This window comes from Argopecten irradians, chromosome 12 (assembly GCF_041381155.1).
Source record: "Argopecten irradians isolate NY chromosome 12, Ai_NY, whole genome shotgun sequence".
NCBI lineage: Eukaryota > Metazoa > Mollusca > Bivalvia > Pectinida > Pectinidae > Argopecten > Argopecten irradians.
Genome location: NC_091145.1, coordinates 13,847,506 through 13,874,405, shown reverse-complemented (window position 1 = coordinate 13,874,405; position 26,900 = coordinate 13,847,506). Strand labels below are relative to the sequence as shown.

The 26,900-nt window shown below is 33.8% G+C and overlaps 1 protein-coding gene across 1 annotated transcript; it reads left to right on the top strand.

Annotated features, from left to right (window-relative positions):
• Positions 1–1,669: 1,669 nt before the first annotated feature.
• LOC138336671 (uncharacterized) lies at positions 1,670–25,725 on the top strand. Its single transcript, XM_069286201.1, has 16 exons — positions 1,670–1,902; positions 2,947–3,039; positions 3,333–3,448; positions 3,793–3,891; positions 6,942–7,117; positions 9,220–9,248; positions 10,388–10,615; positions 11,400–11,492; positions 12,105–12,220; positions 12,977–13,075; positions 14,280–14,456; positions 19,902–20,097; positions 20,294–20,386; positions 23,013–23,128; positions 23,374–23,472; positions 25,445–25,725. The coding sequence occupies exons 1-16, from the start codon at positions 1,770–1,772 to the stop codon at positions 25,622–25,624; spliced, it is 2,043 nt and encodes a 680-aa protein (XP_069142302.1). The 5' UTR covers positions 1,670–1,769; the 3' UTR covers positions 25,625–25,725.
• The last annotated feature ends 1,175 nt before the right edge of the window (positions 25,726–26,900 follow it).

The window sequence follows — 26,900 nt, the reverse complement described above, 5'->3', positions numbered from 1 at the left end:
GTGTCCTAGTGGAGCACTGCCTCTGACGTTCTCTCGGGCACAAATTCATATACTTTTTGCAGGTTTCCAATTATTTTTATGGGTATACATGCATTTATATATTAGTTTTGTCCCAAACAAACTTAACTATCATTCTTAACATTAACCGTACCGTTCACATGACGTTAAGTTCACAATTTGTAGCCTTGTAAAATTTTCCTTCGAAAAGACCTTCATATTTATATGTGAAAAACAAAATATCTCGCTGTAAATTTGATATTTTAGATGGTTCAGTAATATTGCCTAGATTAGCGATATAAAACAAGTACGATAAAATGCATACAAACATTTTAATAATGATTTGCATCTTCATTACTTTGCTCCATTAGCAGTGACAGGTACTAATTGTAGCTCTAAATACGTCAAAATCAACTGTCTAAAAGTCATTTGAGCTACAATATTGTAGCTGTAGCTTTAACCACAGGGACTGGCTTAAATCTATGGTTCATATTGACAATAGCAAGGTATCACATCTCTTTTAATAGATACATTGACAAAACTTGTTCTATTTCGTGAACAAGTTTCTTTAACATATCTCGCCATCATAAAGCTTTTGATTGGATTTTTAAAAAAACAACCCACACACATTCAGAAGTCAGCAAAAATGAATGACCAAATAAATTTTTAATAACGTATATATTAAATCTGTAATCGTGCATCTATCGTTCACTCATTCTAATCGTGCATCTATCGTTCACTCTAGATTTACTATCGTATCGCTGTAAAGCTATTTGACAACGTCCATCTGTCAGAAATCTTCAGAGCTACGTCATCGCAGGTTATTGTATTAAATTAGTGATAAAACTGCTTACGTGGACTTATGAAATAGACAACATGGGCCTGATTGATTTTTTTAACCTTATATATACAGGTAACAGTTTCCATATATGGCGCTTTACTCCTTAGTATACACGTGTGTTTGTTTATACACAAGTGACAGTGGAAATTCCCCACGAAGGTGAAGAAGAGTAACGACGAGAAAGGAATTCAATAGCTGACCTAGTTAGGATGGAGTTGTCATTCAGCTCATCGGTATTAAACACAGAGAGCATAGGTGGTGTATTCATGTTTTAGTGCGTAAGAAATACAGTATAAATCACCAGATAAAATATACATTAATATATAGCGATTGGAGTTACTATTCAATCGTTAAGTATTGTCAGAATATACCAACAACATCAGAGGGACGAACGTGTTGCTTCATGCAACACTCTTGTAGATATTGTGTTTCGGTGACAAAATGATTGCAAATAAATAATTACTGTCCTCAATTAAATAAACATATATTGAAGAAAAACCGCGCGATTTTCACGCAAAAAAGCACCTGGGCATGGTACAGAACTTTCGTGAAAGTGAGATTGTAGTTTGTTAGAATGGCCGTTTGACAGACAGAATCCTGTAAAATAACCCAACAGTTCATTTCATGTCTATATTTAGCGTTATTGGTCTTTCTTAAATAGATCCCGACAGCTTAATAGGAATCAAAGGCATGTGATTATGAAATTAAAGTCCAGTAGGCAAGTTTTTAATTGCCACTTCGTGCAGATATCCCCATACCCGATTGGTTAGTGCTGGTTGTTATTCCAAACAGGTCTAGAATTTAACCCCTGGTTCTCGGGTATATAAGGAGAGTATTATTGACTGTGGCATACACACACACACACACACACACACACACACACACCTCACTGTCATTTAAACTAGTATAAGCTCTAGCGCTAACGAACAACATGCCTTCATACAAATTAACGTATTTTAATGGAAGGGGGCGAGCTGAGAATATCAGATTGTGCTTTGCCGCTGCAGGAGTTAAATACGAAGATAAGAGAATCGACGCTAAAGAATGGCAGCAGTTAAAACCAAGTAAGTTTTAAGAAATAACTTGAACATGTTTGATGTTGTGGAGATGTAACACAAAAACAAGTGTACACAATGGAAAAAATCTTCATTTCAAATTACGAAATCTGTTGGAGAACTCGTTACTGTAAACCAAATATAATTCTCGTGCCACTGACCTTCGCGAATTTCACGTAAATTCTCGAAAGTTTATCTCCGCGAATTAACATTTACATAATTGATTCGGAATTTCCGTACAAAATTTTTAATCCGCAGATGTTAATCTTCGCGAACTTGATTTGAAATGGAAATCACGAAATTTAATAGCCGCGAACGAAAGTTGGTTTACAGTAATCTTCTATTAAATTATTCTATCGTTATCAGCCAACCAGTTGGGTGATGGCGATAAAAATGCTGTAGACTGCGATTTTTTGCAAATGGTAGAATGCTAGACACCTTAGTCACATCTCTAAGACGTGAAGGAACAGTATCATATTTTAAAAAACCCTACCTTTTGTTCAGGTAAAGGTAGATTCAATCATCAAGCAGATAATTAATAAAAGCTTAATGCTACGGTGCAATCCACGTTGAGAGGTCCTAAGTTAGAACGGACTGACTCAATATTAATTTATTACTATCGTAGAGTACAGAAAGATCTCGGAAAGTTAAATTAGATGAATGATAGATACTTCATGAAATATTATGACTGAAGGCAAGGCTTTAAAGGGGGCAGCCACGTGTGTGTGAATATGAATCATGCACGGCATGGGAAGAGCGAAGCTCTACTTGTTTTTTAGTTTATATTTCATGTAGCTAGAAGACATAATTTAGAAATTTACACGCATTTCTTATTTACATGTACTCAGTTCGCCGTCGTCAATACTTTATTTCAATCTAGCTTCAGATTCATTTTGAACCATTTTCTGATCATCTTTTTATTATTTACGTTTGTCTTGACATAATCTGAATCAACAAAAGGCCTTGTATGCTAATGATCAATTTACATTATTATGTTGGTGACATTTATTGAAAGTATAAAAATTCTATGAAGTTTTTATTGTGATTCTACAGAAACTACACATGGGTTCCTGCCGGTCCTGGAGGTTGACGGCAAGTCACTCTCGCAAAGTACTGCTATTCTTTGTTTCGTGGCCAGTGCAGTTGGTATGATGAAATTATATGTATTATTACATTCATGCAGAGTAACAAAATCAAATTTATAACCTCTTTCGTAATGGTACAAATGGTATTATATTATACAATGAAACAAATTTATTGGTAGTTTTGTACCCATGTACAATATTTTCCATTCGTCAAACACTTTTTAATAATTGTATCTCATTGCTTTCAGCTACATAATGTTTTATTTTGCAGACGTTGTGAACCAATGCTGGTTGCCTTATTTTGCGTACCCTCCATGTTTTCATTATTGTTATTACGTTTAATGTTTACTGTAGGTTTGAATGGAAAAGATAAATTCGAAAGTGGCAAGGTGCATGAGGTTATTTGTACTGTAAACGACTTTATTGAAAAATTGATCAAAGTGGTCTTCGAAAAAGATGAAACGAAGAAGGTAAACAAATCTTGTATTCTTAACATGCAACATAGATTGTATACGCTATTCATGTTCAAAATTTACCTTTACTAAAAGTATTTAAAATAAAAAAAGTAAAATATATTTCTACCACAATATGTGGTGATATTCAACTCTCAGGGTATCAAATAAACAAAGCGGCAGTTGATTAAAGCTCGTTTCTTTTATAACTTTTGAAAATTACTCACTCTTCGTGTGGAATAAATTCAATATTCAACAACCACTAATTGTGTAATCTCTATTTAATATCTTTCCACACACAATAAAGGATGATTATTATCTACATGATTATCAACCCGGCAATAATGTGATACTGTTTCTAGGCGGATGCTATGAAGGACCTTCTGGCCGAAGCTGTGCCAAAGACGTTAAATATCTTAAAAAATACCCTTGGAGGGAAACTATGGCTAGTCGGATCAGAGGTAAATGTAATACACATTATGTAGGAGCATTATAACTGACTTCCACTTATACAAATAGCATTTCCCATCGTCAACTAATAAGGCACTTAGCTTACGTCAAGTTTGTGTTAGTTCCCAACGTCAACCTTTGAGACACTTAGCTTATCTCAAACTTGCATTAGTTCCAATCGTCAACCAATAAGGCACTTAGCTTACCTCGAGCTTGTATGAGTTCCCATCGTCATCCAATGAAACACTTAGCTTACCTCGAGCTTGTTTGAGTTCCCATCGTCATCCAATGAAACACTTAGCTTACCTCGGGCTTGTATTAGTTTCCATCATAAAAATATAGATATCGTGCAACACGCTGTCATCCATTATTATAAGAATTTGGAAAAAATAACGCGAAGATCTTTCTTAAGCCGGTGTAACGTTGCAAATGGACCCCCGTTGAAAACTGACCTCGGGTCATTTTTCAACGTTGAAAAATCACCCCAAAAACCGTTGAAAACTGAACATTAAGCGACTTTTCACACCGACCCGTTGAAAATGGACCCCGTTGAAAGGTGACCCCATAAGAACTCGTTTTTTAATTACGTAACCCAACATTTCCGATGACTAGCCTCAGTCGACTATCTATCTATCTTGCTTTGGAAAAAATAAATGCCAAAATGCCAGGTCGTTATTTTTATCAAAAGCCAAGATTAATTTTTTGTACATTTTTATCGATCTTTGTACGATATAATGAAGAAAATAAGTGCAGAAATTAGCAAAATTTGCTTTTTGCAATCAGGGTCATTTAAGGACGTGCCAGGTTCAGGAGGTAGTGGAAAGCCAGATTATCTAGAGAAAAACCACACCACACAACACACCACACCACACAACATACCACACCACACCACAAAACACAACACACAAGAACAACACGACACACAACAACATCATACGACAACACAACACATCAACACACCACACAACAACACCATACGACAACACAACACCATACAACAACACAACACAACAACATAACACACAACAACATACAACATCACACACACAACAAAACATTATACAATAAAACAACAATATACAACATCACACAACAACACAGCACACAACAATACACAACAGCACACAACAACACCTCAACACACAACAACACAACAACAACACAATGACACAACAACACCATACGACAACACAACACATCAACACACAACACAACATCATACAACAAAACACAACAACATAACACACAACAACAACATTACACACACAACAAAACATTATACAACAACATACAACCACAAAGCACACTACAACACCACAACACACAACATCACAACACACAACACCACAACACACAACAACACAACAACACCACAACACACAACAACACAACACACAACAACAAACCAACAACACACAACAAAACAACACACCAAAACACACAACAACACACAACACAACAACACACAGCCACACAACACTACAACACCACACAGCCACACAACATCACACAACACCACAAACTCAACAACACACAACAACACATCACACAAAAACAACACACAACCCAACAACACACAACACTAACAATTAATTAAATGCGGTATTTGTTACGATGATAACAATACAAATTTTCAAGTCAAATCGAGGTGATTACGTAATTTAAATACTAGCACAGAAGGGGTTCACTTATATTAGGAATGGCGATAACAGAATTCGAGAATGTTTGTGCAACAGCTATATATGTGTATGTACTAAGGTCATTTTCTAACAGACGATCCGTTGAGAATTTGCCAAGGTCATATTCAACGGAGGTCCATTTTCAACGTTACACCGGCATGTAGGTTTCTACTTGAGGTCCAATGACACTTTGTATACTCTTTAATCGAACGCCATGCCCCCATAGGAACACAGAACATTCGGTTAAATGGAACGCGTCATTACATGGTTTGCATGTTATTTTCTTTCATATCTCGTATTAAAGAGAGGTCTGTGCAGCGTAATGAACCTATGCAAACTAATAGTCATTGGTAAGAAAGCCTATCCGTGTCGTCATAATGGTTTATGGACTTTTGATGCATTGTGACGTCATTAATTAAAATGGTATCCTCAAAAGTTGAATAGCAACGTCAATTATTTTATTTTTGTTTTCATGAATGTGATGTGAAAGGAAAAACTCTTTCATATGTTGGACATAATGGGAAGCATATATCCTACCTATGGAGTCACTAAATTTGGTGTAACACTGATGATATGACGGTTTTAAAATCGAAATGCAAAATGTCATAATTTTGGATGGCAACATGTTGCACAGTATTCTGAAATTTACTGAAACCATATTTTGGAATGGTACTACTTCTTCTGAACGATTTGTGACTGTACTTATCGTGTAATGCCAAGACAGCATAAGACACAAGCGTAATTAGAATGTGATTGGTTCGTAGTGTATCGTATAGAACCTTCCAAGTTTGCACAACCAAAAGGTTTTGCTAAATAAAATACCCTCTACATGTATATGTAAAGGTAGAACAAAGTATCGAAAACTCAAATGATCGGTTTATTTCCCATAGTGATTGTATCACAACACTTTCGGTATCAATATTACTTTTTTAATTCAATTCAACATTATTACTTTCTTGCATCCGTACAAAAGGATCGATGGCAAAACATACATAACACACATTATGTTAAAACAACAAATTTAACATTTATCACGCCAACTATCATCAGTTAAAAGTACAATCCTGTAGAAGTTGTAGATAATTAGAAGACAAGAGTCGTATCAAATTTTCAAAATCAGTTAGATGTATGGTTAGTTACACCTTTATGTCTATTAAAGAACATTGTTCACATTGTAGATTTAACGGAACACTTTAAAATGACGTGGGTTTCATCATCAATGTCATAACGGAATTTGCATAACCGCAGAGGACGGAGAATCTTTTTTTACCTTACTTGCCTGGATTTGCACACATAACTCCCCAGTCATAATGTTAACAGCTTAATCGTCATTGAATTTTACACATTGTTATTTACTTGTTGTACATATTTTTGTGTTGTAGATGACGGCGGCTGATTTGGTAGTGTATAACTCGTTTGAGGATGTAGTAACGATGGCTAAGGAACAAGGAATGGACATATTTGCTGAGTATCGGGCTTTGGAAGAGCATGCTAACAGAGTAAAAAACACCCCAAAAATTAAGAAATGGCTTGAAACTCGCCCTGTAACGAGCTTTTAGTTTTACATGTAATAGTAATATGACTTTTAGTGCATTATTATGACATGACAGATGGTTCATTATATTGCATTGGTAGAAAGCGCATGCATTATTTATATTGGAAATATATTGCAAAAGACCCACTGGGAACCTGGTGATTGGTTGGCTATAAAGAGCTGATTAAATAATACTTTTTTTCTGTAAGTACAAAGTGATTTCAGGATTCATTCTTACTTAGGCATTAATATATCAACAAACAGAAAACAAAATCGGCTTGGCCATAATGTTTTGATCCGTATGTGATCGAAAGAGTCGTGCATCCTTAATATTTCTTTATTTTGAATTTTTAGTAAAAAGTATAGATGTACTTGACCTTTTTATTTCCAGTAAAATGTATATTTGTACTTGACTTTTGTTTTATATTTACCCCAAGCACTATATCAATTACAGCCTATTTGTCAGATTCATCACGGATATTTTTAATATAAATTAATATATATTAATATATATAATTTCCATTAAAAATATTTCCGTTCAAAATGAAAATAGTTATTGAGCGTGAGTTCGTGACAGAACCCTAAAGCGAATCCCAAACTTTCGCGAATAATTGTATACACTCAAGTATTAGCTTCCCAAAAAGCTAAGAAGGCTACCATACAGCATTATTTATTTGGAAGCAACGACAGAAAATCTTTAGGGATTGTTTTGTTAACATTCAGTTTGCATAGTTCTTGTGACAATTAATTTTGATGATTAATAATTTAAATGCTTTCAAATTCAATGTAAAAGATACTCAACTTCATGATATTCATGAAAGGGCCATTGGGCTACCTTTCCTAAATAAAACAATTAAAACATAATAATTTAATTTTATATGTTAATTATAACATACTAATTTAATTTTATATGTTAATTATAACATAATAATTTAATTTTATATGTTAATTATAACATAATAATTTAATTTTATATGTTAATTATAACATAATGATTTAATTTTATATGTTAATTATAACATAATAATTTAATTTTATATGTTAATTATTACATAATAATTTAATTTTGTATTAATTATAACATGATAATTTAATTTTATATGTTAATTATAACATAATAATTTAATTTTATATGTTAATTATAACATAATAATTTAATTTTATATGTTAATTATAACATAATAATTTAATTTTATATGTTAATTATAACATGTAATTTAATTTTATATGTTAATTATAACATATAATTTAATTTTATATTTAATTATAAATAATAATTAATTTTTATTGTTAATTATAACATATAATTTAATTTTATATGTTAATTATAACATAATAATTTTTTATATGTTAATTATAACATATAATTTAATTTTATATGTTAATTATAACATAATAATTAATTTTATATGTTAATTATACTATATTTAATTTTATTGTAATTATAACATTAATAATTTAATTTTATATGTTAATTATAACATAATATTTAATTTTATATGTTATTATAAATGTATAATTTAATTTTATATGTTACACTCATTTGTATTGGCCAGATCTTTGAGGTTATTTTTCCATAGACCTAAAGAATCGTACGTCAAGTATTATGACGTCATACATAAAGAACGGTTTTGCGGGGAATTATAAAAGCGGCACAGTTATTGGCAAAACTGAATTATTGGATAAGATATCAATGCGCTTCAACTCCATTTTTTTATTGTAAAAGTAAGTAAAATCACAAAAACTTATGCCTAACTTGTACCTGATTGAGTTATCTGAATGAAATCATAAGCATTATTCTCAACATCTTTTGGAGCTATGAAGTCATAGACAAAAAAGGAAGGACTTTCTATTTCATAGACGCGAAGCGCCTATGAAGAATGTCCTTCCTTTTTTTGTCTATGACTTCATAAACCCAAAAGATATTGAGAATATTGCTTAAATAAAATTGATAACGATGGCCAAAGATGAGGTTACAACACCAAACAAGCTGACGTTTTGCCTTCTGGCGCAGTAATTGTCAACTAACGCGTTGTAATTATGACGACTTCGGGAAGCACAGAACTTTATTTAACGCATACAGTTCCGCAAATATCCCCAAAGTAAAGCCTGAAATTTTATTTCAGCATCTCCCATTTCCAGAAAGCTTTTACAAGTAGGTTATGATCATCTAGCTAACAGTGTAGTTAGGCTATATATAGATGCTTCACGAGCTCCCGATAATGTAAACAAAACTTGGCAAATCACCGAACATTTGAAACCGCTCTAGACTTATATTCTATTCAGTACATGTTGCACCGTCTTGTGTGATTTCTGAGCATAATGTCCGACAACCAGAACAAAACATTCGGACTTCTCTGGGTTTATCTAATGATAATTTGTTTGCAACAATTTCCCCACTGGTACCCCTTACACACATGAAAACTTCAATAACAAGTAACCAATCAACACACGTAAATCGTTTTGGCCAGCCAATCAAAGTGAACATGTTATTAATAACCATGTGAAATCCAAACAACATGGCAGGCAAAGCAACCGATTATAATAGCTACCATCCCAGCCATCCTAGGATGGTAGCAATGACATGTCCACAGAGATTTCATGTGAAGATTACAGAGAGCGCGTCTTCGATACTCCAGAGGTTCCGATCACTTTCGATCTCTACACCCCTGGATAACTTCATAGTAAAATCGGAGGCAGTTCAACCAAACAGCTGAACCAATCACAGTCCTGCAAAGATTTCCTTTGAAGACAGAGAGAGCGACACCCAATGTCGAAGTCACACAGCCAACCACAGTATACTGTTATACGGCTCTTTTGATGTACATCCGGGGGCTCTGTTACCTGTTCTGTTGACTCCAATTTAACTATGAGATAGTCCAGGGGTGTAGAGGTCGTAAGTGATCGGAACCCCTGTAGTATCAAGGATGCAGAGAGCGACGCCCAACTCCAAAGCCATAATATATACCGTTATTTGATTCTTTGAAACAAACTACCTGTTTCATATGTTGTCGCATACAGAGCCCCCGGATGTACATCAATTTAGCCCAGGGTGGATATATACCATCTGTAATAGTAACCCCTGGGATATCAAAGATGATCGCAGTTCTACCAAGCGATCGACATTGTATGTAATATATACTTAATTTTGAACTCTATGTCTAGCTCGTTGAATATTGTTCACGGTCACTTAGACATTCTTGTGTCAAACGTAGGACTGGAGGTAATATTATATAATTATGATTGAATAAATAACACTATATGGCATATATGTATGTTCCTGCTGACTGCCGACTTCACGGTCTATCTATTTACCCCTAGTTATTCATAGCATGTGGTTAAAAGCATACGCTACGTGTGTAGATTTCAATTTCCGCTGGAACATCGACATGCCATCATACAAACTCACCTACTTCGATGCCAGGGGAGGGGCAGAAGTGACCCGACTAGCGTTAGCAGCCGCGGGGGTAAACTATACAGACGTTCGATTTAAAAGAGAAGAATGGGGTCGAGTAAAATCAAGTAAGGACTAGCGGTGATGGAGCTCTAGCATGTATTTTAGACTATGTCTGTATTCCGTTTTAGACTATGTCTGTATTCCGTCTTTGCATATTACAGAGTTAGCTCCCTTGCGGGTAGGTATTAATTGTTACGTCATTATTTTGTGAGCGCAACCCACGTCGTTTTCTCCGAAATGTATGACGTTACGCTCTTAAACATATGACGTCACAATCAATACCTACCCGCAAGTTCAGATAACTCTGTAATATGCAAATTCGGAATAGATATATACACTGACGTTGTTCAGAGGTTTTGCATGAGAGCTTCCTAGAAAATGAAATTCGATTTGGTACAGCTTTGCAATGTTAGTATTTCGATAGTTTTGTGTTTAGCACAAGGTAGTTATTTGATAATTTAGAAACAATGCTTTATTTTTTCTGAAGTTTAGTAGATGCGGCATATATTTTTAAACACATAAGCAAACTTGTTTTTATATAAATATTCTGGATACGTTACCAGGGTCGGTGCCCGTATCCTCGTCGCAATAGTTTGTCATAACGTTAAATACTAAAACATCCTCTTCTAAAGGATTTACCAAAACGTAAAATATCAAAGCGTAAAAAAGATAAACACGAAAAATTCCAAAACATCTTTTTCGAAATAGTTTGCCATAATGTAAAATACCAAACATCTTCGTCGACAAAGCTAATCATAACGTAATATTTATAATAAAAATAGCATACATAGTTTCAGACTTTTAGTTATTATAAAAGTTACAATGTCTACTTTGATGTCATTTTCACAGCTACTCCTCAAGGCAAACTTCCGATTTTTGAGGTTAATGGCACTGTAATTCCACAAAGCCGTGCCATGCTACGCTTCATAGCCCGGGAACATGGTATGTATGTTGTTGAAATTTAAAAGAAATATTAACGTTATTATTATGACATGGGCAAGCATAATATGGCGGAGGACACGGTTTTGTAATAATGCAGAAGACTATAAGACTCTGTCATATGTTAAAATATTGGATATCTAAATTCTACCTGAGGACTTCTCTTTCATAACTCAACATTATAGTGTAATTTTACAATAAACATGTTCAGCCATTTTGAAAATCCTCCAGTTAAAAGATCTAAGAAAACCACGACTGAAAGTCAATATTCTATACATAAAAATGCGTTCTTTTTTTAACGCTGTTTGCTTTCGTTACAGAAGAAAAAAATCTAGCTGGTGTCAGAAAATAGCGTTCAAGTCTTACAAAGAAAACACTTATTTTGTTCAGGTCGTGGCGAAATGAGGTGTAAGAGAAATGTTGTAGCTACATGTATATGGGAAAAAACTTCATATTTACGTCACCTATATAAACGATAACGTCATCGGTATCCTAGACGTATTGCTATCTATGAACTCCCGTGGCTTATTACTTTAGATAGAGACACGGCTAACAGCATCCTTCCTTCAATACTTTCTTGAGTGATATTATTGACATATTTTGTTTTACTTTTAGATTTGTATGGTACTAACAACATGCAAAACACTTGGGTGGATGTAGTTATTGAAACTGTTCAAGATCTTAATGAACAAATGTTTAAATTTTTCTTTGAAAACGACGAAGCCGAACAGGTAATTGTTTAACTTTTATGACTAATAAATACAATCTAATTGACCCAATTCGATAATTAATAATTTTGTATAGTTCGACCTTTTAATTAATTTTCAGTAAGCTCTATTTTTGCTTATCTGAAAGCTTATCTAAACAGGAGTTGTGGGAATGAAGGTTAATGAATTAAGGGGTAAATTTTTACGCTCGATGAAATGATGATGTTGGAAAATAAAGTATTTTCAAGGTGAAAGTAGGTCAGCGTTGTTCATTGCATTTAAAGACGATTTTGGTGATCAGTATCCCATGCCATGGAAAGCTTATATTTTATCTTAGACAGGCGACTTTGGTAAATCAGGAACCTTAAACTCCTTCGAAACGTCTGGTTCTTCAAAGTTTTCAGGCGTCTATACGTGTTAGTGTTCATTGATATTGATTTTAGTTTAATTGTCTCAAAGCTTAATACTGTAGTCGTTTTTCAGTTGTTATTCCCTATTGCTATTTTCATTGTGGTGGTATTATTTTGTATATCTTTATCAAAATAAGAATAAGTACAAGCTTATACATTTAAAAATAAAAGCAATTAAAAATTTTGATGATTCATTTTAAGCACTTTTTTATTTCATTTCACAACGGTTACAAGCAACGCAACCTGCTTCGACGATATCTACATCACTTTAGCATGAATGTCAATATTAAATAATTTAATTTTTTCTTAAATAAACGTTATCCTAAAATCATATGTAATCATTTACCGTATCATGCATCCTCTTTTTAAGGCTAAGCTACACAATAAGCTATTGGACGCAACGGTGCCAGACTTCATGAAAGTCTGCACAGATATTCTGGGTAACAAGGAATGGATGGTTGGAGATAAGGTAAATTTCCTTCGATATATATCGTTCTTTTCAAACGAAATACAGGAAAAAAAACCATTTAATTATAACTTATTAATTCCAATTCGTTATACAAATAGTGCGTTGTATAGATAACATTCACCTAGCCGGCCGGGGTTCGATCCCCGGCACGGACGTGAAAAGGTTAGGGGACACCTGCACGATCACGTGGGTTTTCTCCGGGCACTACGGTTTCCTCACACACTAAGACCCCTCGCGCGCTTACACCCGGATCATCGAGATTGATTTGCATAAGTTGTATAACTTGTTTCGTAATTGATGTGAAAGAAATAAAGTTTATATTATATATATAGATAACAATGATTAAACATTTAGATTGAATTATACTTTATTTCGTTTTCGTAAATTACTTCGGAAAATCGATTATCAACTTGCTAGAAACTTTTTTTCTCAGATAATGTTGTGTTCACAAGCAAACAAGCTTTTCATTTTTTAGAAGAAAGAACTGGAGGTATTTTGTTCAAAATATCCATATGAATCTATCATATCTATCATTTGCTATTCGTTATTCCGTCTATGCATATTACAGAGTTAGCGGATAGGTATTGATTGTTACGTCATTATTTTGTGAGCGCAAATCACGTCGTTTTCTCCGAAAATTATGACGTTACGCTCGCAAACGCATGACGTCACAATCAATACCTACCCGCAAGGGCAGATAACTCTGTAATGTGCAAATACAGAATATAAATTTTGAATTAGTAAATGAGATGAACAAACGCCAGAACTAGTTTTTATATCCTAAAACTAAAATGCAATTTTAAAATCTCAACAATTACTTATGTTTTATACATGTAGTGCTGAAGTCAACAACCAATTTTTATTTCGTTATGCATAAAATCATTTTAACCGAGTTGGTTATATTTGCATTTTAATATATAGACACAATCAGTTATTAATCAATGAATATTAGGTGGATAATCATCTACAACGTCATTGACCCATTGAAGTTTTACGAAATACCTGTAATTCATATGTTGTAAAAGTCAGTATGAAATATCAAAGAAAATATTAAATTACTTTACATAAAGACAAAAACGTAAACATTAATCACAATACCTTTTTAGAATATGTAATAACAAGCAAGAAATCTAGAAAATAACAATTGAAATTTGTTAGAAAGTACAGGTCTTTTTCTATAAAAAGAAAATGTTGTTTATTCCAGTTGACGATTGCTGACCTGGCTGTGATTAATGCATTTGATTACATCATCCCAATGTTTACCAAAGCGAAAGGAAAGGATGTCTATAAAGGTTTTCCAGCGATGAAGACGCACGCTGATCGCGTGAAAAATGTTCCGCAGATAAAAGCTTGGTTGGAAAAACGCCCTGTAACCGAATTCTGAACTAATGTTTAAACATCATATGTGTATATTTAGACTTGCTAGGCTTGTTCACTATACGCAAGTACTAGCCGATTTTGTTTACCATAACTGCATGGTAACATTGAACTTTGAACTTGCGTATGAAAATGTTCTATGCAACTGAGCGGCCATGCAACTTTAAAAAAAAAAAAAAAAAAAAAAAAACACATGGCTTTGTTTAAGAGCGAAACATAATCCCTATTTAGGTGTCGTTTTCTACGTGAACATTTATTAAGGATGTAAACCTCTGAGTAGTCAAAATTTCCTTGTATTAATCTTTTTTCTTATATAGATTTTTGGAAATAGGAGTTCATACCATAAAAGAAAATGGAAGAAAAAATAAATGTCCGTGTGCTCGTTTTTGAGCTATTGTCACTCAAAGATGTCATATATACCAGAGATTAAAGCCACAATTTCTTAGTTAGATGTTTGATATGAGTGGATGTTTGTAGAACATATTTTCCAGTTGTCTTCCTTAAAAATATACCAGTTTTGATTAATAAGACCCATATTTTATCTCAGAATAACAACATATGCTACCCCTACCCCTTCATTTTGAGCTACAAAATGCGCCATTTTCAGCCATTTTTACCCGTTTTTGGATAAAGTTCTGGTATTAAACTTTTGTTAATATTATGCATATCAATAGGGAAATGGTTGTTCTTTCTAAATCAGGCAGACAAATGGTGGTCAATCTGCTTTCTTTTTTGCCCCATTTGAATATTTGTTATTTTTCAATATTTTAGAGTGAAAAATAAAAGTGCTCAAATTACCATTAAATGTAAAATTAAAGTGACAGAAGTTTATCATTTCACACATTAATGCTCAATATTTTAATTACCAAGAACCTAGTAAAGATTTACAGCAGAAACTAGCACGATACAGTTAAAAATGTTGGTCAATGGGGTGGTTTAAGTAAAAACAATTTCAGTTAAAAATGGTAAAACTGTGGCTCTGCTCAAAGCGAAAAAAGACACAATTTCAAATGGGTCATTTCTTAAAATCCCCGTATAAATAAATCTACTAAAAATATGAATGCAATTTTTTGACACAATTTGCAACTGACAACTTGCTACAGATATTGATAAATTGTATTTGAAAATTTCATAACTTCTTTGATCTTTGTTGAAACGAGACTTCAACAGGACTGAAACCTCAGAAGAATATATCCTTAAGTACATCACCATAAACTAGAAAATACTGACGGTGACTTTCTTATTTCATAAAATACTTTGTTTATTGGAATAAAGTTTTAGTTTTGGAAGGAGTTGTGTAATAGTATTGTATACTGTACTCCAATATTTTCTTCGAAATGGGTTGATAAGGCAGCACTGCAAAATATACAACTATTCTCACTCTCTTACAATAACCTTTGGAAAGCCCTATGGCGTCATGAGTTCATGACTTGTAACGGTGAGTGGAATATATTTAGCCCACCGTCATCTAAAGAGATCTGTCTCGAATCTTCCCTTGAACCTTAGATGTGTATGTGGCATTTTGGGACATATCAGTCAACAATATGGCCGACATTTAAAATCTCTATTTTTCACATTTCAGAAAAGTTTAAATATTACAGACATGTTTTGTGATGATAATCTCATTGCACGCCTAGAGTATTATGTACAGATTAATGAAAATAGATTTTTAAATCATTACTATCTTCTTATATGCATATTCGTAATATACCAAAAAAAGTAAAGAATACTCAAGACTTCTCTTATATAAAAAAAACTTCAGGACTTCATTACCTACAATGTACATGTAACAAGCTGTACAAGAAGCGAATAGGACGATACAACACAACAATGCCTCTTTTTGTGTGATATCACTTTACATTTTTGTAGTGAGGAAAACGTAATTTAAGATATACTATAGGACTCCGAAATGCAAAAACTTTAAATCTGAAGGCACACAAGGTATTCAGATCAACGTTACTCTATTCACCAGCCAGACCGATTACCCTAGCATGACTATGCAGATACGCTTGTTTCAGTCACCATGAAAAACAGGTTTACAAGACTGCCATATACATTTTAAAACAAATTGTATGAGACGACGCAGAAACATTAGAAATAAAAATACAAGATACATATCTATTTATGTAGTTATTTAGGTATATATGGGAGTTCAAGATGCATACATCAATACAACATACTTACACTATATCAACAAAACATAAACTGTTTGATCTACCATCAAATAATTACAACACAGAAAGCAATTACATAAAGTATTGTCATATGCTGCAATCCTTTATACACAGATAGAAATAGTAAGGCATAGCTTAATTCAATTAAATCTTTAGTAGAAAGTTCAGTTTCAGGGGAATTATATTTTAAGAGCAATCGTAATTACATATCGCATTATCGTTAGCTGCAATATCTTGTACACAGTCTGACATGGTTGGCATTTGTTAGTTTATTGAAATCTTTAAGAAGATCAGTGTCATGGAAAAGCAATCGTTCTTTCGGTAGTTGTACATCTCTTCCAATGATAACACGTTAGGTTTTCTAAATAACAATAGACATTTACGGTAAAAATGGTATATACCTAAGATACCGTAAGTATCGTATCCCTCGGGTATGTAACTCGAATGTTCATATAAACACAACGCAAACTCATTTGTGTTAGCCTAATCCTGATCAGATCCTGAAGGTCGTTTGCTGCTTTTAACTAACTGCAATCAAAGACAGCTTGATCAAATTGGTGTTGTTGAAATGGTCATTTATTGGTCATTTATTAATGACGTAATGTTCATTTCAAAATATTGGTTGTCATACAAGTATTGTAATTACAATACATTTTCATTCAGCATTATAAATGAGAAACAGCAAAGATGGAGTAAAAATCTTGCCACAGATGGCATGAACCTACTAACGTTAGCTACATGTAATAATCATTGCCTCTATGTCGCATTTTCTAAGGTAAAATTAATTTAATCCTACAAATTACAATACATATTGTCCATATACTATGTCAGGTACAACTTACATGCATACTGAAACAGGTATATACCTATATTGTCCTAAGTATCATATCCCTCGAGTATGTAACTGGAATGTACTGCTCAGTGGAAGTAGACTTTGGTGATATATGTAGGAGTCATGAAGACTAGGTCAAACTGAAACCAAATAAGAAAATGCTTTATACATGTACTGTAAATCAGATTATTTTTGCGTGCGATTGATTTTCGTATATTTGATTTGAAATCGTGAAACTGTATCGCCTCGAAAACTCTATATAATATCCTTTAGGGACTCTTAACTGATGAAAGAGAGGAAAATATCACGCTTTAAAAAATGTTGAATGTTTTCATATTAAAACCCCTATTTTAGAAGTTTATTTTTCATATCGCAGAACAATGCGAGCCAAAAGATAAGATAAATTATGATGGGTAATACAATCCAATAAACTGTCTACTGCATCATTGTATACAAAGTATAAAGCTGATTTCTCGGGTTATCAGATAATGAACATTATATATCTAGTCACTAGGGATTCACACGACCACAAAAGTGAGTTTTCTATGAGCAAAATATGTCGAAATCAACTACACAATATGAAGCATTTATATATGTTTGCATGCTAATTCATACAAGACTGAAACATACCTAGTAGGAATTACTAGTAATAATTTAGACATTTAAACGCTCAACTCAAATCGTGTGGCATAATGTTCTCTAATTATACGGCGAATTAAGACAAAAGGAAGCTGCATATAATATATTTATTAAGCAATTTAAAAAATAAAGATTGGACAAAGGGTGAAAATGCATAAACAAAAAAACGGAAAGTGATGTAAATCTTCGTATTTGATTCAAGGAAAGCTCATTTTTCTGGTTGTTCCCGACAGCGCTAGTTGTCAGTGCTGACTGTTGTGTTATGAGCTTTGATGTATTTATGTCGCGGAACAGGCGATGCTGTTCAGAACTTCCTGGACCGTTCAGAACGTCTGTGACTGTTCAGAACTTCTGTGGCCGATCAGATCTTTAAGTGACCGTACATAACTACTGTGACCGTTCAGATCTATAAGTGACCGTATATAACTTCTGTGACCGTTCAGATTTTTAAATGACCGTACATAACTACTGTGACCGTTCAGATCTTTAAGTGACCGTACATAACTTCTGTGACCGTTCAGATCTTAAATGACCGTACATAACTACTGTTCAGATCTTTAAGTGACCGTACATAACTTCTGTGACCGTTCAGATCTTTAAGTGACCGTACATAACTTCTGTGACCGTTCAGATCTTTAAGTGACCGTACATAACTTCTGTGACCGTTCAGATCTTTAAGTGACCGTACATAACTTCTGTGACCGTTCAGGTCTTTAAGCGACCGTACATAACTTCTGGGACCGTTCAGATCTTTAAGCGACCGTACATAACTTCTGTGACCGTTCAGATCTTACGTGACTGTACATAACTTCTGTGATCGTACAGAACTTAGGTGATTTTGTGATTGTTCCTATCTTCTTTAGTTACGGCCAAAAGGGACACCATTGATAATCTTAACCATTTATAGCTTTTTACAGATTGACGCAATCGAGCGTACAATGTCATCAACTAAGTACCGCCTAGATCATATTAACAATTGTACAAATGCACGATGTAGGAGATTTGATATGACTATCACGTGCTTCTCCTATGGCATGAAATCACAAAGGAAATATCTTTACTTTGTTATTTTGTTATATAATAGTAACAATTGAGCAAAAAGAAGTAAAAATAAATCAGGCTGCATACAACACATTCAGAGTTAACATGTCGATGAACCTTCAACTGGTTTATTCCACAATTTAAATGCCAGTCACGTAAAAACAACGCATGAGTAAGTTGCATAACACATATACCATATCTCTTAACAAACATCTAGTCATAAATAGACTGCCATAGTGTATATGCTACATTGCGTGAATGATGCGCAATAGTCGTGTTCAATCAACATGATGTCGACCAAAATTCACTATAAAAACTCTAACTGGCTAGCATTTGTTTATCTTTCAACTACACGTGGTTTTTTAAAAATAAAACCGGAAGCGAAGTGATTGGCTGCTCTACTAAATGTGTATACGAAGTTTTTCATTGTGCAAAGTAATTTCTTGCAAAATATAAGTATGTGTATGTTTTCCCGGCATTGCATGGACTTTGTTGGCACGATTTCACATTTTTAAGAGGTCCGCGAGCTGACTATATTTAGCAAAAAAAATTAAAAAGCCTAATAAATAAGGTTTAGCGCTTTAACAAACATCTTCATAAATAGACTGCATAGTTTGCTTGCATGACAACTCAATGAGTACACTGTTGCAAAAAAGTAATTCTTTGTTTCACTATTTGATTAAGGAAGCGCTTATTTCTGACAATTTAACGTTACAGGTTTTATTTTAGTTACAAAGAATATAAAAATTATCGGGTAGTCTAGCCTGGATATACCGGTATACCTCGTCAGTCACCATCATCTAGACCTGTCCGACGCTCAGGAACCATGTCTGCCTATAAACTGACCTATTTTGAAGCCAAGGGAGTGGCCGAAGTATCCAGGCTAGCTTTAGCTGTTGCAGGAGTGAACTATGAGGATATAAGAGTGAGTCAAGAAGACTGGCCGACACAAAAACCAAGTAAGAAAGTTATTTGGATAACTTTGAAAAGCAAAGTTATCTAGAGCATCGGCATAAATGCTTGTCAATAAAGGCATGTCAATGTAGTGTGAAAGTATATTTTGGACATGTATAAAACCAAATCAGATATATTCGACCTTGGATGATTTGTGTAGGTCAATTGTTTACCACACAGTTGATCATTTTTCTTTCACAGAATTCCCACAGGGCAAACTCCCTGTTTTAGAGGCTGGTAGCAACATATTTCCTCAAAGTCGTGCAATTCTACGCTTCATCGCTCGAGAACATGGTATGTACCTAATTAATTACATGCCATTTTCAGATAATCACCGTGTACTCTTATCTTCATAAATAAAATAACCAATAAATCAATGAGATTTTATACAAACATCTTAGTATGTCATGGTAATCGATGAGTGTCAAGGTATCATATCTGATCAGTCAATACTCGGTCTTTGTGTCCACTGCGAGATGGTATTCATAACATCATGAATGATTCATGAACTTTCAAGAATATTAACAGATTGTGGTTCATGAAAATGTTCATGAATATTGACTTTCACGAACTCTTCATGAAATTTTATGAATCCATGAAACATTTATAATTGTTCATGATCAATGTGTCAAGAATTAAATCCATGAAGATTTATACATGACTGATATTCATTAAAATTCTTCAAAATAAATGAAAATGTTTCATTCATTTTTAAGAATTTAAATGAATATCAGTTATGTATAAATCTTCATGAATGATTCTTCACATGCTATTCATTCACTTTGATGAATTTTCATGAATATTCACTGAAGTCACATGACTTGTCACATGACCACATGAGTCACATGACTTTTATATATATTTCCTGTCAATGTAGTTCCAATCCAAAATGGCTGCTGTATCTGCTGGCATGTGGAAGAGGAAACATTATTCAGCTTAAAATTGAAGTTTTTGCACAAAAGTGAACGGATTTTTCCATTCATGGATTTCTTTAAGCTCAGATGAACACTTTCAGTAAGTTTTGATTTATCTGCAGTTCTTTTTCAACATTCTTTACAACAATAGGTTTATTTTGGACAGATACTAATTTACATGGAATGTATTATGAAATTGATTGCTGCGTATCAATGAAAACAGATTTTGTTAGCACTTATCTGTGGCAGTATGAAAATATAATGAACACAGTAAACTGTTGGTGATTTCATGTTAAACTCTTCTGATGTTCTATATTTATATATGGATTATACCTATTGTCATAAGAAGTTGTTTATCATATGTTGAATTGATTCCAATAGAATAGTCAGTGGTTTGATAGAAATTTCTTAGTAGAGTTCACGAAATTCAGATGCCGCTGATTCCAATTTGCATTCATTAAAGTTCATGAAAACAACTCAAGTTCATGAATATTCATGAATCGTTCCAGTTCATGAAGTTTCATGAACTGTTTGTGATTACTGCTGCAAGTAATAGTTCATGAATACCTCATACATTATCACGAATAAACAATCATATCTTTCATGATGGTTTAAGTTAATAAATATTCTTTAAATATTCGTGAACCTTTTATAATTTTTCATGAATGGATTGTTCATGAATTTTCATTATTTCATGAATAAAAAAGATTAATGAGCGTTCATGAATTCATGCATGAAATATTGTTCTGAATTATTCATGAAGTTTTAAATTCATGAATTGCATGAAAATTTTCATGAATAATTGAAGAATATTCATGAATTTTATTCATGAATGTTCATGAATTATTCATCAATGTTTCGCAGGGGATATTACAGAGTTAATTCCCTTGCGGGTAGGTGTCTATTGTGACATTATTATATTGTGGACACAATTCATACCGTTTTGTCCGAAAGATATGACGTTCCACCACCAAACATATGGCGTTACAATAAATTCCTCCCCACAAGGGCAGATAACTTTGAATTACTAAGAATAACTATCAATGAACTCCCGTGACTTATTATTTTAGATAGTCCGTCTATCTGTAACACTTCGTTTCCTTATTTAGACCCTATTTAGCGTAGTTATGGCCCTTTGAATTACTAAAAACGTCATTTTCTGTCATTTCCGTGCAATAAGTGTAACAAATGTGAACCGATTTTCTTCAAACTTAGTAACAAGGTTAAATGCCTTAAGGACTCTGCCAAGTTCGATAGCGACTTTCAATGGACCTTATTTAGCGGAGTTATGGCCCTTTGCTTAAATAAAAAAAGTCAGTTTCTGCCACTTCCGTACAAGAACTGTAATAAATATTAACCGATTTTCTTCAAACTTGGTAACAAGGTTGAATGCCTTAATTGCCTGGCCAGGTTCGATCAACTCTTTCAGTGGATGTTATTTAACAGAGTTATGGCCCTTTAATTTACTACAAATGTCATTTTTCTGCGGTTTCTGTGTAATAACTAACAAATGTTAAAACAAATATTTTTAAAACTTGTTAACAAAGTTAAATGCCTTAAGGGCTTAGCCAAGTTCGATCGCCACTTTTGACAGATCTTAATTAGCAGAGTTATGGCCCTTTGATTTAATAATTAAAAAAGTCATTTTCCGCCACTTCCGTACAATAACTGTAATAAATATTAACCGATTTCCGTCAAACTTGGTAACGAAGTTAAATGTCTTGATTCCGAATAAGACTTCAGTTTATTTTTTATGTTTCAACAAAGGTTAAACCTAACCTCAATAATGTTTAATCTATAATATGTCATGAAAGCGGGGGATAGAAATTCCACGAATTGGCTTGTTTGTGTGATATCATTGACATTTTTTTTATTTTGACACATGACGGTACAATCAATATCTATCCACAAGAACAGATAACTCTGTAATATGCAAAAACAGAATATTTCTTCTAAATGTACAGATACTGTCACTATAGAGTAATGATCCTTTATCTCCATTGCAGGCTTGTATGGTATCGACAACATACAGAATACCGAGGTCGATGTAATAATTGAAACTGTCCAAGACCTTAGTGAACTAATGTTTAGATCCGTGTTTGATCCCAACGAACAGAAAAAGGTAGCAAACAGTATTTTTCGAAGCCTTTTCAATTCATATTTGTGAGCTAAATGAAAGAAAATTAACTGAAAGCTTAATTTGAACTTTTATATTGGATGCAAACCTTTTTTGAATCCATAACTCGATAAAATATAAACTAATGATACTTTTTTTATTGTATTGCTATAAGAATATGGTATATTTAATCCAAAAGCATACTTGTTGATCGCCTTATTAAAAATATTTCCATGTCTGAATACCCTTAGGCCGAACTGTACAAGGAGTTGATGGAACAAGCGGTGCCAAAATTTGCTGGAATTTTCGAGAGAATTCTGGAGAACAAAGCCTGGCTTGTAGGAGAACAGGTAAATACAAGTTATCTCAACAGCATACCATATAGCCGGCTATTTAAGTAGGTTATAATCAATTCAATTTTTGCAGTTTTGAATTTTCGCGATCTGGTTTTCAGGGTATTTATGACTTTACCATTTCAAAATACTACACTTATCAAATTTTTGTGTTCACAGCAATGTCCCTCGAAACCGAGAAAAAATCATCTCCACGAAAGTAAATGTATATACGGTACCTGTTACCTCAATCAGCGATTCGATTCGACATAGTTTATTTTCCATATTTAGGTCATCTGACCCGAAGGGTCAGGATGAACTCTAGTCGTCATGTTTCGTCTGTTGTCGTCTATCGCCCGCCGTCGGTCGTGCACCGTGCGCCGTCCGCCGTGCGCCGTGCGTTAATTTTTCACATTTTGAACTTCATCTCAAGTTCTATCAGAGCGATTTAGCTGAAACTTACATGAAATGATTCTGATATGGTCACGACAAAGTGTTTTGTTATTTTTCGGGTTGATCCGAAATTCAAGATGGCCGCCACAGCTGCCATCTTGAAAACATGTTTTGAACTTCTTCTCCAGTTCCACCAGTGCGATTTGGCTGAAACTTGCATGAAATGATCCTGACATGGTCCCTACAAAGTGTTTTTATTTTTCGGGTGATCCGAATTCCAAAATGGCCGCCACAGCCGCCATCTTGACAACACATTTTGAACTTCTTCTCAAGTTCTACCGGTGCGATTTGGCTGAAACTTGCATGAAATGATCCTGACATGGTCCCGACAAAGTGTTGTTATTTTTCGGGTCGATCCGAAATCCAAGATAATTTCCACAGCCGCCATCTTGAAAACACATTTTGAACTTCTTCTCAAGTTCTACTGGTGCAATTTGGCTGAAACTTGCATGAAATGATCCTGATATGGTCCCGGCAAAGTGTTGTTATTTTTCGGGTCGATCCGAAATCAAAGATAGCCACCACAGCCGCCATTTCGAAAACATATTTTGATCTGATCTGGTTTCGACAAAGTGTTGTTATATCTCTGGTTAATCCCAAAACGAAGATGGCTACAATGACACTATATCTAATTATTTTTTTCCTATATGATTATTGCCAAGGTAGTCAGATGACCGTTAAGGCCCTTGGGCCTCTTGTTTATATTCGATATATTATCGAACAATCGTTTGTCTGCTTGTATTGTTAATGAAGCTTGATGACTAAATCAACAATATAAAAATATTGTGACGTTTTAATCTTCTTATCGTGTACTCCGCCTCCTATATTCTAGGCTACCCTATTTGTTTAAGTAGAACACTTATGTAAGCACTATTGATTACCCGTTATAAGCATGACACAGCGTATTTTGATCAATTAGACTGTTTTGAGCGTTGTAAACGTTGCAGAGAAAAGCAGCCTTACTTAAAATCAATTAAGCGTAGCATACATATGTTACCTTGTCATGAAACATCGACCTTGCTCGTTGTACTGATCAATACATTTTCGTGAGTGAATAGAATGTATATTTTTTATTTTTATAAACATTTTGAGGCGAATGCGCCATTGAAGAAACTACAATATATACGTTGTTTAGCCATTAACAGCCGCCAACTACACCGATCGGGAACTGTCGGTAATTTCCGTAAACGTGGATATATATTTATTTATGGGTTATCTTATAGGGTAACATTTGTTAATTTATTGTAATTACTTATAATAAATACTTGGTAAATCTTTATCAATACCAAATTGATAACTTTATTCATGGGGGGGGGGGGGGGGGATTTCGGTGGGGTGTCAATTTCGAGAAGAGATTGTGAGTGTAAAATATACGAGAACCTATCTTTTATAATACAGCTATTCCACGTAAAAAAATTTTTCAGAACCTTGTAATGCTTAGCTTCATTTGTCCTGTGCATTAAACCTATAGATATGTCCGTTAATGGAATCCTTTTCTGGGTGAATTTTAATGACTGTCTTTTCTTTTATTTCCTAGCTCACCATTGCTGATCTAGCAGTCTTCAATGTGTTTGACTACATCAATCACATGTCAATCCGGAAACAGGAACCAAGTGTTTATACAAAGTACCCCGTTTTGAAGAGTCATACTGAACGAGTGAAATCCAATGAGAAGGTCAAAGCCTGGCTAGACATGCGTCCAGATACTGTTTATTAAAAAATAGTTGTTTTTTTTTTCTTCTTTTTATATGAAGGTATTTAGCTGTCAAGTTTGCCATATTGCGCTTTTTGTATCAATTAAATATTATACAAAAACTTGATATTGTTTTTGTTGTTGTGTTGCTTTTGAAATGGTTAACGATAAACAAACAAACACGACCATCAGATGGAAAATGGTACATTACATTATGACAAAATATTTTTTTCAAATACCAACTACTAAGTAAGTCGACAGTGTATGTCTTACGTGGTACCTTATATTGGAAGCAAAGTTATGTGTTTCACAACTTGGCATCGTATATGGGTAGCAAGGTTATATTTTTCACTTAAATATTAACGATTGATCGTAGATCGATAAGTGTCAAGGTATCATATTATCTGATCGGTCACTATTCTGTTGCACATTACAAAGTTAGCTCCCTTGCGGGTAGGTATCTATTGTGGCGTCATTAATTTTGTGGGCACAATTCACGCCGTTTTGTCCGAACAATATGACGTTCAGCTCGCAAACGTATGGCGTCACAATAATTACCTAACCACAAGGGCAGATAACTCTGCAATATAAAATTACAGAGTATTTCTTCTTAATATTGTCACTATAGCGTAATGAGCCTTTATCTCCATTGCAGGCTTGCATGGTATCAACAACTTAGAGAATACCGAGGTCGATGTTATTACTGATCAAAACTGTACAAGATCTCGTATGATAAGCATTGTTAAGCAACGAAATGCCGATGCCATTCATATAATACATGTAATTATAATATATGAGTCATTAATACATAAGAAATAATATTTAAAAGCTGACAAAATGGGGGGTAATTCTAATTCGGGATGTGAAACACGTTCGCTCAAACACTCCTTACAATTCTATCAATAATGTATCAAAAGCAACTTTGTTTATAGCAGTGATTAAGCTTTCCTACCTGAAAGTATCGCCCTATGGTGAACATCATCAATTTCATTACAGATATGTATTTAATATTTATTTCATTTTATATAGGTGTTCAATATTGATTTCATTTTATATCGGTGTTCAATATTGATTTCATTCTATATGGTTGTTCAATATTGATTTCATTTTATATCGGTGTTCAATATTGATTTCATTCTATATGGGTGTTCAATATTGATTTAATTTTATATACATGTAGGTTTCTATTATCGATTTCATTTTATATATGTGGCCATTATCGATGTCATTATATTTAGGCATATATTGTTGATTTCATTTGATGTAATGCCCATTTTGGATTTCATTTAATAAATAGATA